This window comes from Scyliorhinus canicula, chromosome 20 (assembly GCF_902713615.1).
Source record: "Scyliorhinus canicula chromosome 20, sScyCan1.1, whole genome shotgun sequence".
NCBI lineage: Eukaryota > Metazoa > Chordata > Chondrichthyes > Carcharhiniformes > Scyliorhinidae > Scyliorhinus > Scyliorhinus canicula.
Genome location: NC_052165.1, coordinates 1,601,272 through 1,615,404, shown reverse-complemented (window position 1 = coordinate 1,615,404; position 14,133 = coordinate 1,601,272). Strand labels below are relative to the sequence as shown.

At 47.8% G+C, this 14,133-nt stretch overlaps 1 protein-coding gene across 2 annotated transcripts in view; it reads left to right on the top strand.

Moving 5' to 3' along the window:
- Positions 1 to 13,795, top strand: part of LOC119955194 (protein mono-ADP-ribosyltransferase PARP12-like) — a 90,757-nt gene extending 76,962 nt beyond the window's left edge. For both annotated transcript variants that reach the window (XM_038781182.1, XM_038781181.1), the window contains exons 9-12: positions 2,532 to 2,625; positions 8,443 to 8,573; positions 10,140 to 10,294; positions 13,000 to 13,795. In XM_038781182.1, coding sequence (XP_038637110.1) covers positions 2,532 to 2,625; positions 8,443 to 8,573; positions 10,140 to 10,294; positions 13,000 to 13,274 — 655 coding nt within the window. In that variant the 3' untranslated portion in view covers positions 13,275 to 13,795. The remainder of the gene's footprint in view (positions 1 to 2,531; positions 2,626 to 8,442; positions 8,574 to 10,139; positions 10,295 to 12,999) is intronic.
- The last annotated feature ends 338 nt before the right edge of the window (positions 13,796 to 14,133 follow it).

The window sequence follows — 14,133 nt, the reverse complement described above, 5'->3', positions numbered from 1 at the left end:
CAGTGTTCTGGACTCATTCCTCTACCTCTCGGTTTCTCCTGAAACGGTAAACAATGTCTTCTCATTGGTTTATCAGTTCAGTCAAAGTGACGTTAAATTAATTTTGTCTCACTTTGTAATGTTCTGGAGGAATAAAGTCTGGCCTATGGGGTTCTAGTGCCGTCTGAAGGTCCTTCAAATCTTTTCCCTTTTGATGGGGAGCTTCAGGTCCTGAGCTGTTTACTAATTTAATGGGGTTTGTTCTGCTGTTCTGTCATTCTGCTGTTGAAGGTATTCTTGATTTTATTGTGTTGCCAAACGGTAAAGGACTGTTTTTGAATCTGTTTCTGAAGGGCAATTTGTTGCTCCTTCCACTGTTTATTTTCTTGTTCAGCTCTTGTCTTAATCTGTATGTCTGTGTGTAGCTTTGTCAATGCTGATAGCTCTCACTACCTTTGCCAACGCCTCCTGTTGTACGAGGAGAATGTATTGATCCATCAAAGAGTCTGTCAAGGCAATGAGCTCTGTGGGTGGTCTTCTTGTTTGCTGTTATGCCTGGCCGCGTTTCAAGTTGTGTTCATCCAACTCTGCTTTCAGCGAAGGATTCTGTTTTTTCAGGATCCTCCTGACGTGTGGCTTTTTTCCAGTTGTTTATCACCAGCCGCTGGTACAGTTCTGAAAGGAAGATCATTTGGAACTTCAGATCCAGGTTTACCATAAAGATAAATCGCTGGGGCTGTAGGGGCCAGAATTACTCCTGGCAGCAGCCCGTTCACGCCATTGTAAAACGTGACGGCGATTACGACGGGGTGGACACAGCCACGGGATGGGAGAATCCCGCTCCGGGTCTGTCTGAAAAAGTTAGTTTTTCCCAGAATTTTAATCTGAACAGAAGTGTTTCAGTTTTAGTCCTGAAAGGTTCTCTCTCCAAACATCCTCCAAAAAGATAAGCCAGTAAAAAACTTGAGGCGGGATTCTCCGACCCCTCGGCAGGCTGGAGAATTGCTGGGGGGCGGCGTGAATCCTGCCCCGCTGCCGGATGCTCCAGCGCCAGTTTTCTGGCAGGGGCGGGAATCGCGTTGCGCAGGTCCCAGCGATTCTCCGCTGTGTGATGGGCCGAGTGGCTGCCTGTTTTCGGCCAGTCCCATCGGCGTAAATCAAACAAGGTCCTTACCGGCGGGCCCTGGCTCTGCAGGCGACCTGCGGAGTCCTCGGGGGGGAGGGGGGGGGGCGTGGGATCGGGGCCCACCGATCTGCGGGGGGGGGGCCTGTGCCATGGGGGCACTCTTTCCCTCCACTCTGGCTGGTGTAACGGTCCACCATGGCCGGGGCGGAGAATAACCCCCTGCACATGCACTGGGATCACGCCAGAACACGCTTCGCCAACTCGCACCGGTTGGCATGGTGCCAACCCCGCCGGCCTAGCCCCTGAAGGTGTGGAGTATTCTACACCTTTTCCGGGCACCCCGATGCCGGAGTGGTTCACGACATTCCTCGGTGCCGGTACGACCTGCCCAGCCAGATAGCGGAGAATCCCGGCCTTGGGTGTCAACTTTATTCATGAGTGGTATTTGAACTATATTGGTTTACTTATTTGGAATAGTGGCAGGTTTCGGAAGCAAATTAAAGTTTATTATTTCACTTCAGAACTGTTCTGACTGTTAACTGTCGAGCTATTTCACTATTGTTAATGAGATTAATTCTGTATTAGAATTAAAGTTTGTTATAACATAAAAGATACCGATGGATCAGTGTTATTACCCCTATGGGACAGTAAAATTGCCTCCAACCTTTTCAAATTGCAACTAATCGGGTTCGTGTCCGATATCCTAACTGTGTGAAGAATTTTCTCCTATTCTCCCTCTTAATAATTTTAAATCAATGACTCACTATCCATTGAAAATAGTCCTCTAGTCACTCCATCTTAGACATTGACAATAACATGATAGCATGATTGAGTTAGTTTAGAGTTCCACTGACTTACCTCCAATCCCCATCTATTTTGCGCTCCGAAGGAGGAATGAAAAATTGCAGTCAGATTCTCTAAAATCTCCTCCCTAGATTTGTTCACAGTTTAGAATTCATGCCATGGCAATATTTATCTGCTGAAATCTGTTAAACAAAATTACTGATCGGAAAGTCACGGGGCAATGCAGCTGCAATATTCCAGTATGTCTGGAGGCATACTCAGTGAATGTCTCCCAGGTCTCTGCTCAAGGGGTTGTGGAAAATTGGCACAGTGAAAGGTTTCAGGGTGAGATTGTGCAGAAGACGTTTACTCTGCATTTTAACCAGCTTAGAACTCAGTTTGAGATGTGAAATAGGACGATGCACCAGAACATTCACTCCACATTTCCCCAGTCATGTATTGAGCTTGGGATTGTTTGTTAGAACTGATGCCAAAAATTAAAAAATATTTCCTTCTTCACCTCTATCATCCATTCCACAGATGGCAAGTTGCATGAAGGTTGCAAATGTCTTCAAAAATTCTCTGTATGTCATATAAAATACTGTGAATTTAAATATTTAATATCCTTTTCCTTTCACAATAGCATTCAACTGAGTCAAGGACCAGTCAGCTCCGGAAAGCCAAAAAACATTCCAGAAAATTGGGACAAATCAGCTTTGCCGAACATAGGCTACAAGGTAAAGCTTCCGTTCGTTACATTACACAGCTGTGTTCCTGAGATTCGGCAACAGCAGGTTCACATTTAACGCGTTTGAGGACAATTAATTTTTTACCAATTCCTGCGAAGGAGTCACTGGTCCAGAATGTGTTCTGCTGGATTAAGGTGGTGGATTTCCCAAATGCGGAGAAGCCAGAACATTAGGGATTACGCGCCCCAGAATTTAGTCTACAATTCACTATTGAGGGGATATGGTTATATAAAGACCGACGAGGAAAAATGTTGGATGTTTGGTAATGTCCTTAAAATGATTCTGAAAGGTTTTAGACTCACGGATGAACTAAATAACAACAAAGAAGAAATTAGAAGAAAATTGAACACACACTTCTGGGCCGGGATTCTCCGAAATCCTGGCCAAGTGTTGCCGCTGGCGTAAACACCGGAATGGTGCATGCCGGCGTCAATGGGCCTCCTGGCCCAGCGATTCAGCGGCCCTCGGGGCCAGCACGGCGCCAGAGTGCTGCGCTCTGCTCCGGTGCCGAAAGGCAGCCCTTCACTACCGGCGAGGGTCGGCCGGTCGACCGTGGAGAATCGCCACTGGGGCTCTTTCACCGCGCAGACCGCACCGGTCGCCGGAGAATCGCGTCCTGGTGTCAGAGCGGAGTGGCGGGAATTTCCCGTGTCACCGGCGATTTTCTGACCCAGCGCGGGCTCGGAGAATATGGCCCTGGTTTCTGGGTCAACGGAGACCAGGGGCGGGCTTCTCCCCTACCTGGCGGGGTGGGGTGAACCACTCCGGCATCGAGCCGCCCAGAAGGTGCGGAATCCTTCACACCTTCAGGGGCTAGGCCACGCCGGTGGGGTTGGCACCTTGCCAACAGGCACCGAAGGGCCTCCGCCGGCCGGCAGAGTTGGCGCATGCACGGGAGTGCCAACGCATGCGCAGGGGGGTTCTTCTCCGCGCCGGCCATGGTGGGGGTTGACAGCAGCCGGCGCGGAGGGAAAGAGTGCCTCCACGGCACAGGCCCGCCCGCGGTGGGCCCCGATCACGGCCAGGCCACCTTGCCCCCCCCCCCCCCCCATGGGCCAGATCCCCCGCGCCCCGCCCCGAGAACTCTGCAGGCCGCCCGTAGAGCCAGGTCCCGCCGGTACGGACCTGGTTTGATCTACGCCGGCAAAACCGGGCAAAAACGGGCGGCCGCTCGGCCCATCGCAGAGCGGAGAATCGCCAGGGGGACCACTGCCAATGGCCCCTGACCAGCGGGGCCCGATTCTGGCCCCTGCTAAAACCCCAGCGCTGGAGAATTCGGCAGCCAGTGTCGGGGCAGCAGGGCGGGATTCACGCTGACCCCCAGCAAATCTCCGACCCAATGGAGGATCGGAGAATCCTGCCCCAGGTGTACAAGCTGAGTGTTGGGAGCCTTAGCTATGGCTGACCCGGCACATGGTCCAAGAAAGTCTCCATTTGTAAGTTAGAGTCAGAGACTTCAGACAGTTCTGACTTAGACCCAACAAATGTTAGATAAATAAATCCTAGTCCAACTCTTGGAAAACTATAGAACTGACCCTCCAGTCTCCCCTTGACCCACTGACAAACTGCACAGACCCAACCTGACCAGCCACTGGCACGGCCCAGGGCGATACAGGCCATAACAAAGTTACAGGAGACTACATGATTGAAGAAACCAGGTCAAGTTAGACGATCCAATGGTGCCATGTACCAGATAGTCTGAAGATAATTCCACGCTATAAGGTATTACCTATCAACCTATTATCCATTTACTGCCTGTCCATGCCAACACTCCTACAAGCTTATAAATCTGTCATAGACCTGCATTTATTACACACTCTTGTGCCACATATGCAGATTTGGGAGCATTCCCGGCACTACGGGCCTGACTGCTGGAAGTTTGGGTTTTGTATCCGGGATTGGGGAGGTTGTGACTGAAATCACATCCATCAACCACAGAAACAGTTCAGATGCCACACAGGGTTGCTGGGTGCAGAGGCATTGTGGGCCAGATGCAGGCCTTGGTGATCTGGTATTTTGACCCAGGTGCAAAATACAACAATAAAACAAAAAAGAGCCACCTTGCCCTCACCCTCCACACACTCCCCATGCCCTGCCCATGCCAACTATTGCCATCTCATACCCCTACCCACCCCCATGGCTCCTCATATCATCCATTTGAACCTATAACTCCATCACCCACTCCCATGATGCCTCACATCCTCCTTGCCAAACCACCATCCCCTCCCCACCCCCATAATCCCTCATGCCCTCCATACGTACCTATCTACCATCTTCGCCCCATGGCCCCTCATGCCTCCAATGCCAGCCTCTACCTCTCTACCCTCCCATGGCCCTTTATCTCCTCAATGGCAACTTAGTTCCAATTCATGCCAACTCAGCTGAACACTCACCACCCTTTTCCCTTTCAAACTCTCTGCCAACTCATCCAGTATCTACATTGGTCAGACCTCACGGCAAATAAAAGTTCTCAAGTGTCTATTAATTAATTCCCTATTTAAGATAAAGCACCCCCATTTGTAAAAATCCAATCACTATATTTACCTTCCTTTGATCCCTTGTAAAAACAAGCATTTGTATTTATAGTCCCACTTAAAAGACTTCATAAGGACCTGGACCTGTCAATCAAACTGTGAACTGACAAGCACCCTACTGCAATAATGATGAGTTGTGAATTCAGTCATGCATCACCAATCCTGTCATGGTAACCCTCTGGCTGATGTCAACAGATAGAGCGAAATTGCAAGCATGTTTTTTTCAACAATGCCAACAGTTTTTAAAGGGGAGGAGATTTAAATTTCTGGATAATCTGACAACTCCTTTTGACAGCTCTCTCTGACAGCTCTCTCTGACAGCTCTCTCTGACAGCTCTCTCTGACAGCTCTCTCTGACAGCTCTCTCTGACAGCTCTCTCTGACAGCTCTCTCTCTGACAGCTCTCTCTGACAGCTCTCTCTGACAGCTCTCTCTGACAGCTCTCTCTGACAGCTCTCTCTGACAGCTCTCTCTGACAGCTCTCTCTGACAGCTCTCTCTGACAGCTCTCTCTGACAGCTCTCTCTGACAGCTCTCTCTGACAGCTCTCTCTGACAGCTCTCTCTGACAGCTCTCTCTCTGACAGCTCTCTCTGACAGCTCTCTCTGACAGCTCTTTCTGACAGCTCTCTCTGACAGCTCTCTCTGACAGCTCTCTCTGACAGCTCTCTCTGACAGCTCTCTCTGACAGCTCCTTTAACAGCTCTCTCTGACAGCTCTCTCTGACAGCTCTCTCTGACAGCTCTCTCTGACAGCTCCTTTAGCAGCTCTCTCTGACAGCTCTCTCTGACAGCTCCTTTAGCAGCTCTCTCTGACAGCTCTCTCTGACAGCTCCTTTAGCAGCTCTCTCTGACAGCTCTCTCTGACAGATCTCTCTGACAGATCTCTCTGACAGCTCTCTCTGACAGCTCTCTCTGACAGCTCTCTCTGACAGCTCTCTCTGACAGCTCTCTCTGACAGCTCTCTCTGACAGCTCTCTCTGACAGCTCTCTGACAGCTCTCTCTGACAGCTCTCTCTGACAGCTCTCTCTGACAGCTCTCTCTGACAGCTCCTTTAGCAGCTCTCTCTGACAGCTCTCTCTGACAGATCTCTCTGACAGATCTCTCTGACAGCTCTCTCTGACAGCTCTCTCTGACAGCTCTCTCTGACAGCTCTCTCTGACAGCTCTCTCTGACAGCTCTCTCTGACAGCTCTCTGACAGCTCTCTCTGACAGCTCTCTCTGACAGCTCTCTCTGACAGCTCTCTCTGACAGCTCTCTCTGACAGCTCTCTCTGACAGCTCTCTCTGACAGCTCTCTGACAGCTCTCTCTGACAGCTCTCTCTCTGACAGCTCTCTCTCTGACAGCTCTCTCTGACAGCTCCTTTAGCAGCTCTCTCTGACAGCTCTCTCTGACAGCTCCTTTAGCAGCTCTCTCTGACAGCTCTCTCTGACAGATCTCTCTGACAGATCTCTCTGACAGCTCTCTCTGACAGCTCTCTCTGACAGCTCTCTCTGACAGCTCTCTCTGACAGCTCTCTGACAGCTCTCTCTGACAGCTCTCTCTGACAGCTCTCTCTGACAGCTCTCTCTGACAGCTCTCTCTAACAGCTCTCTCTGACAGCTCTCTCTGACAGCTCTCTCTGACAGCTCTCTCTGACAGCTCTCTCTCTGACAGCTCTCTCTCTGACAGCTCTCTCTGACAGCTCCTTTAGCAGCTCTCTCTGACAGCTCTCTCTGACAGCTCTCTCTGGCAGCTCTCTCTGACAGCTCTCTCTGGCAGCTCTCTCTGGCAGCTCTCTCTGACAGCTCTCTCTGACAGCTCTCTCTGTCAGCTCTCTCTGACAGCTCTCTCTGACAGCTCTCTCTCTGACAGCTCCTTTAGCAGTTTCCATTGACAGTTCCCTTGAAAATTCACTCAACAGTTAGGGGCTGGTTTAGCTCACTGGGCTAAACCGCTGGCTTTTAAAGCAGACCAAGGCAGGCCAGCAGCACGGTTCAATTCCCGTACCAGCCTCCCCGGACAGGCACTGGAATGTGGCGACTAGGGGCTTTTCACAGTAACTTCATTGAAGCCTACTTGTGACAATAAGCGATTTTCATTTCATTTTTTTCAACAGTTCCAATCAACTTGAAAGTTCCACTGAGTTTCTCCACTTTTCACACACATTCATGTTATTTTTAACAACCCTAAAGGGCACCATGCCTCTCCCAAAGGTGCCCTGAGACCATACCCAAAAGCATACCATACCTCTCCAAATGTATTCTGCCTCTCAAAAAATGGCAATAAGTTTAGACCTTCGTCCTAGCAGGTCTAATGTGCACAAGTCAGATATCGCACTCCCTCCTTGACTGAAGGCAGCTGCACTTTAACATCTCAATGCCCTTTCTCTGTGTTTTATACATTAAAGTATCGAAATGCAAACTGCTCCTTTACTGACACCCAAGATCTGTAGACATCAGTGATCCCCCTGGCCCCCTGTGCTTTGGTAAACATACTGGACATTGAGCAGAACTGTCTTCCTTTTCTTTGTGGAAAGAAATCAAAGTGCTGGCCACATTGACTGATATGTCTGTCACCTGTTGGATCCGTATGGAGATAATACATTAGCTGATGTTGTGTAGTGCCTGCCTGGAAGATTCAGAGGAGATTCACCAGGATGTTGCCTGGGATGGAGCATCTGAGATAAAAGGAGAGAGTGGATAGGCTTGGATTAGAGCAGAGAAAGCTGGGGGGGGGGGGGGGGGGGGGGTATGATTCAGGTGAATAAGGTTATGAGGGGTTTGGACAGGATAAATAGGAAGCAGCTGTTCCCCTTGGTTGAGGGGTCACTCACAAGGGGCATAGTTTTAGGGTGGGGTGCAGGAGATTCCGAGGGGATTTGAGAAAGGAAATTTACTCAGAGGGTGGTGAGAATCCGGAATGCACGGCCTGGGAAGGTAGTGGAGGCTGGAAACCTCACACCCTTTAAAAAGCACTTGGATGAGCATCTGAAACACCCTCACATTCAAGGATATGGGGCAGGCGCTGGTACGTGGGATTAGCGCAAGATTAGGGGTAGTCACTGTCAGTGCAGACTCGATGGGCCGAAGGGCCTTTTCTGCACTATATGACTCTGTGACTATGACTCAATGGAATGAACCACAGTCTGAAGGTTAAATAAAAGGCTGCAAGCCTGTCATTTCCTAGATCGATGTTCCTCTGAGAATGTTCAATCACAAAATAAACACTCTATAATTGATCTTTACTTTAATTTTATCAATGTATGTTTATGTTCTGGATTGTTTTTGCAGCGCATTCATCTCTCTCCGCTCTCCAAAGAATATCAGGATATCCAGGCCCTCTTCCACAACAGCATGTCATCCAGCAAAGTCCATAAAATTGACAGAATCCAGAACCGCGGACTTTGGGAAATATTTCAGTGGTTTGTATAACACTATTGGGTGTGCCAATTAGTAATAGTAATATCTATCTGCATGCAATATTCTTACATTAGGCAGCACGGTAGCATGGTGGTTAGCATAAATGCTTCACAGCTCCAGGGTTCCAGGTTCGATTCCCGGCTGGGTCACTGTCTGTGACGGAGTCTGCACGTTCTCCCCGTGTGTGCGTGGGTTTCCTCCGGGTGCTCCGGTTTCCTCCCACAGTCCAAAGATGTGTGGATTAGGTGGATTGGCGATGATAAATTGCCCGTAGTATCCTAAAAAGTAAGGTTGGGGGGGGGAATTGTTGGGTTACGGGTATAGGGTGGATACGTGGGTTTGAGTAGGGTGATCATTGCTCGGCACAACATCGAGGGCCGAAGGGCCTGTTCTGTGCTGTACTGTTCTATGTTCTATAAATGTAACAAAGTAGACAACAGCCAAGAAAGGGAGATTATGAGGTTTAAGAAAGTTTAAATCATGCTAGAGGAGTAGGGTGCAGAAGAGACTAAAGAGAAAATGCTGGAAAATCTCAGTGGGTCTGGCAGCATCTGTAGGGAGAGGAAAGAGTGAATGTTTCGAGTCCAGATGACCCTTTGTCAAAGCTATAGCTGGCTCCTTTATGTCCCACTTTCAGTTGGCTTGAAATTTATTTATGATGATAACAATAATCTTTATTATTGTCACAAGTAGGCTTACATTAACACTGCAATGAAGTTACTGTGATAATCCCCTAGTCGCCACATTTCGGCGCCTGTTCGGGTACACAGAGCGAGAATTCAGAATGTCTAGTTCACCTAACAGCACGTCTTTCAGGATTTGTGGGAGGAAACTGAAGCACCCGGAGGAAACCCACGCAGACACAGGGCAAGCGCACAGCCAGTGACCCAAGCCAGGAATCAAACCCGGGGCCCTGGTGCTGTGAAGCAATAGTGCTAACCACTGTGCCACCGTGCTGCTGTCATGTTTGCCTGTTCCGAGTTTATTAGCTTTAAGATTGAAATTATCCCGAATACTAAAGATTCTCCCAGTAAAGGTGGCCACCTGGAATCTGCAAACATTGCTAAACTGCCGTTCCCCCCTCTCCCCCTGACTTTATTCTGCAGATTCTGCAAACATTGCTAAACTGCCGTTCCCCCCTCTCCCCCTGACTTTATTCTGCAGATTCTGCAAACATTGCTAAACTGCCGTTCCCCCCTCTCCCCCTGACTTTATTTATTAACTGTTCCCTCATTCCATTTAAAATATCACTTCTAAAACATTGTAGCTTATAGCTGATATTAGATATTTTGGGCTCTCTGATCATATCAGATTGTGCTCAGTATCAGATAGCCAGTGTCATTCATTTTAGAGATCAAACATTTCAGCTGAATTATGCACAGTTTGGGAAACTGCCTTGGTAAAATGGATCAATGAATCTATCGGGGGGAAATGAACACCAGTAAGTAATTTCCAATATAGAAATTCAATTGGGTGGTCCATGAGCATCAGGCATTGAGAGAAAAGCATTTTCTTGCAACTCACACAGTACCTTTGTGTTTTTCTGCTTTGTGTGTGCTGGTATTCAGGTGGAAAGAACAGCTGAGGGTAAAGAATGACAATCATGATGTGAATGAACAGTTACTTTTTCATGGAATCACTGACCACTCGATTGTTGATGCCATTTGCTGCCAGAACTTTGACTGGGGAAGCTTCACACAGGATGGAACTTTATATGGAAAAGGTAGGTTAGGGGCTGGTTTAGCTCACTGGGCTAAATGGCTGGCTTTGAAAGCAGACCAAGCAGGCCAGCAGCACGGTTCGATTCCCGTAACAGCCTCCCCGAACAGGCGCCGGAATGTGGCGACTAGCGGCTTTTCACAGTAACTTCATTGAAGCCTACTCGTGACAATAAACGATTTTCATTTTTCAGGTGCTGCTTTATTAAATTTTTATTGTTAATTTTTCTGAAACAACTCTTTCAGTCCATGTGGAAATAAGGAGCCATTCCTCAAGAATACCGTGCCTCCATTGTACACCATGTGATGACCTTTGACCTTTGAAGCAGAATGATTAGGAACATTTGTAATTTAAGTCAAGTATCTGTGGAATTAGTAATTTATTTTTTAGAATATTTGTAGAGAACTTTTAGGAATTTGCATCAGTTGTAAAGAAATCATTGTAATTTTCATGGATAAAATACTGGCCCATGTGATCCAGCAAAGGGCAACATGGTAGCATTTTGGATAGCACAATCGCTTCACAGCTCCAGGGTCCCAGGTTCGGTTCCCGGCTTGGGTCACTGTCTGTGCGGAGTCTGCACTTCCTCCCCGTGTGTGCGTGGGTTTCCTCCGGGAGCTCCGGTTTCCTCCCACAGTCCAAAGATGTGCAGGTTAGGCGGATTGGCCATGATAAATTGCCCTTAGTGTCCAAAATTGCTCTTAGTGTTGGGTGGGGTTACTGGGTTAAGGGGATAGGGTGGAGGTGTTGACCTTGGGTAGGGTGCTCTTTCCAAGAGCCGGTGCAGACTCGATGGGCCAAATGGCCCCCTTCTGCACTGTAAATTCTATGAAATTCTATAAACCTTCAGCCTGAAAGCAGTGCTATGAGGAAGGGAGTTAAGAAAGAAGTCAGTGGCTGGCGGACACATAGGAGAGTTGCAAATGCAAAGGAGAGCTACAAGCAGAGGAGCTGGAGGGTGAAGGCAATCAGTGCGCAGATGCAGGCACAGAGAAATCAGACAGAGACACAGGAAGAGGACACCAAGAATTCATGTACGGACAAGAAGCAAATCACTCTCAGGAAGCAGTCAGTTTTTCTGCAAGGAGACAGGAGCTCTTGGACACCCTCTGTGATCTGACTGGAAAGGCCTAAAATCTGGAAAGTTGTGTGAGCAGCTGGGAGACACTGTTGGGTGGTTTCCCAGAAGTGACTGGTCAATTGAAAGGCAAACTTTTGAAAGTTTCGTCAGGACTGTTGTGACTCGAGGCAGGCAGGGTTTATAGGAATGTCCTCCTGATGAAATTAGTCCCTGTGGTGCTGGAAGATGAAAGTTGTTGTTGGATAAGACTCCTGACTTACCCTCCATGAATGAAGAACAGTATATTGTGGAACCGTGTAGTTACCTCACGTCTGCAAGGATAATGCAAATGCTTATAGTGATGCAAGGTGTATATTTCTTGTATCATTTGCCTGTTAATTCATGTTTAATTTTTGGTGGTTCTGATTCGTGTTAAAGTAAAAGTTAAAACATGTGAAATCTTCAGTTGAGGGTCATTTCGTAAACTTGGCTATTCTGGTTGATAGTTCCACACGGGGATCATAACCTGTAGTAGCAGGAAATAAGTCACCAATCTTACAGAAATCATAGAGGGATCTGACTTTGTTTCATCGCTGGGAAAGCCTTCACCAGAATCACTCTGGGCTGGTCAGTGCAAAGTTCCAACCGGGATCTGCTGCTAGAGAGTCAGTGCACCTCCAGAAAAAGACAACGCTGGGTTTGCAATTAGATTGATCCAAGAGAATTGCCAAGAGTGGAACATGGACCACAACAACACATTGGCCAACTTGCATGGCCAAGACCTTTGACATAGTCAGAACCATTGGCAGATAATGGAGGTGAGCACCAGGTTAAAGTCCAACAGGTTTGTTTCAAACACTAGCTTTTGGAGCACTGCTCCTTCCTCAGGTGAATGAAGAGGTATGTTCCAGAAACATATATACAGACAAATTCAAAGATGCCAGACAATGCTTGGAATGTGAGCATTTGCAGGTAATTAAGCCTTTACAGATCCAGAGATGGGGTAACCCCGCCATCTGGCCTGGACTTGCGAAATCCTACTAACTGTCCTGGCTTGAGACAATTCACACCTCTTTAACCTGGGGTTACCCCTATATCTGGATCTGTAAAGACTTAATCACCTGCAAATGCTCGCATTCTAAGCATTGTCTGGCATCTTTGAATTTGTCTGTATATATGTTTCTGGAACATACCTCTTCATTCACCTGAGGAAGGAGCAGTGCTCCGAAAGCTAGTGTTTGAAACAAACCTGTTGGGCTTTAACCTGGTGTTGGAAGACATAGGCATATGGACGATAAGGGAATAGTGTAGATGGGCTTTGGAGTGGTTTCACAGGTCGGCGCAACATCGAGGGACGAAGGGCCTGTACTGCGCTGTAATATTCTATGTTCTACGTTCTTACTGTGCTCACCCCAGTCCAACGCCGGCATCTCCACATCATTATTTTTGTGCCAAATTTCCCTCCAGGAAATTAAAAGTTGGGATCATGATCTATGGCCGGGTACATTGCAATTGCCCAGAGGCAGAGGGGGGAGCTTGTTGATTCAGTTTTTTCCTTCATAACCTATCTTACATGGAGAGGCTTTGAGAAGAGGGGTACCTTTTCTGTTTGTAGAATATAACTGCAATTCATTTCTCCTTTTCCGCAGGAAGGTACTTTGCCAAGGAAGCATCCTGCGCCAACTTTGACTTGCATTCAGATTCTGCGACAAATTTCAACATCATGTTTCTGGCACGGGTTTTGGTGGGACAGTTCACCAAAGGACTCTCAAGCTATGATCAGCCTCCATCCAAAGGTGACAGAAGACTCCGACTTTATGACAGCTGTGTTGACTGTACCGATAATCCATCTGTGTTTGTTATATTTGAGAAATTTCAGATCTACCCAGAATATGTGATAGAATATAGTAGTAATTCCATGTAGAAATCAATTTTCTTCCAAAAGACTTTGCCTGCGAACAATATCTAATGGTGAGAAATGATTAAAGCAATTTTTTAAAGATAGATACGAGTAATTAAGTTTGGGTGCGAGCTTGTGCTGGATTACAGGGAGTGTGGTCCTAAATCATAGATTGTAAATGCCCAAAATCCAACTGGTTTTGGATCCGTGTAAGTGACGTGGTTAAGTTACTTTCCACCGAATCCATAGAATCACAACAGTGCAGAAGTAGGCCATTCGTTCCATCGAGTCTGCACCGACCCTCCGAGAGAACATTCTACCTAGGTGACAGATTTATCAAACCTCATGCTCCATTGGTGACCATACCAATTGAACTAACTCCAACTCCATTGAACTTTGTTCAGCTTATGGTGGGAATTGTTCGGTATTTACTTCAGTATATGGGCAGCACGGTAACACAAGTGGATAGCACTGTGGCTTCACAGCGTCAGGGTCCCAGGTTCGATTCCCGGCTGGCTCACTATCTGTGCGGAGTCTGCACATTCTCCCCATGTCTGCGTGGGTTCCCTCCGGGTGCTCCGGTTTCCTCCCACAGTCCAAAGATGTGCAGGTTAGGTGGGTTGGCCATGATAAATTGCCCTCAGTGACCAAAAAGGTTAGGAGGGGTTATTGGGTTATGGGGATAGGGTGGAAGTGAGGGCTTAAGTGGGTTGGTGCAGACTCAATGGGCCGAATGGCCGCCTTCTGTACTGCATGTTTTATGTTCTATGTACTCACAAGTGCTGTCGAAAAGGCCTCAATTGATTTTCCATTACAAACTTGGAGAGCCCTTATTTTCCCACAAAATGCCAACAAAATTAGGCCTCTGCTGAATGGCTGAGCC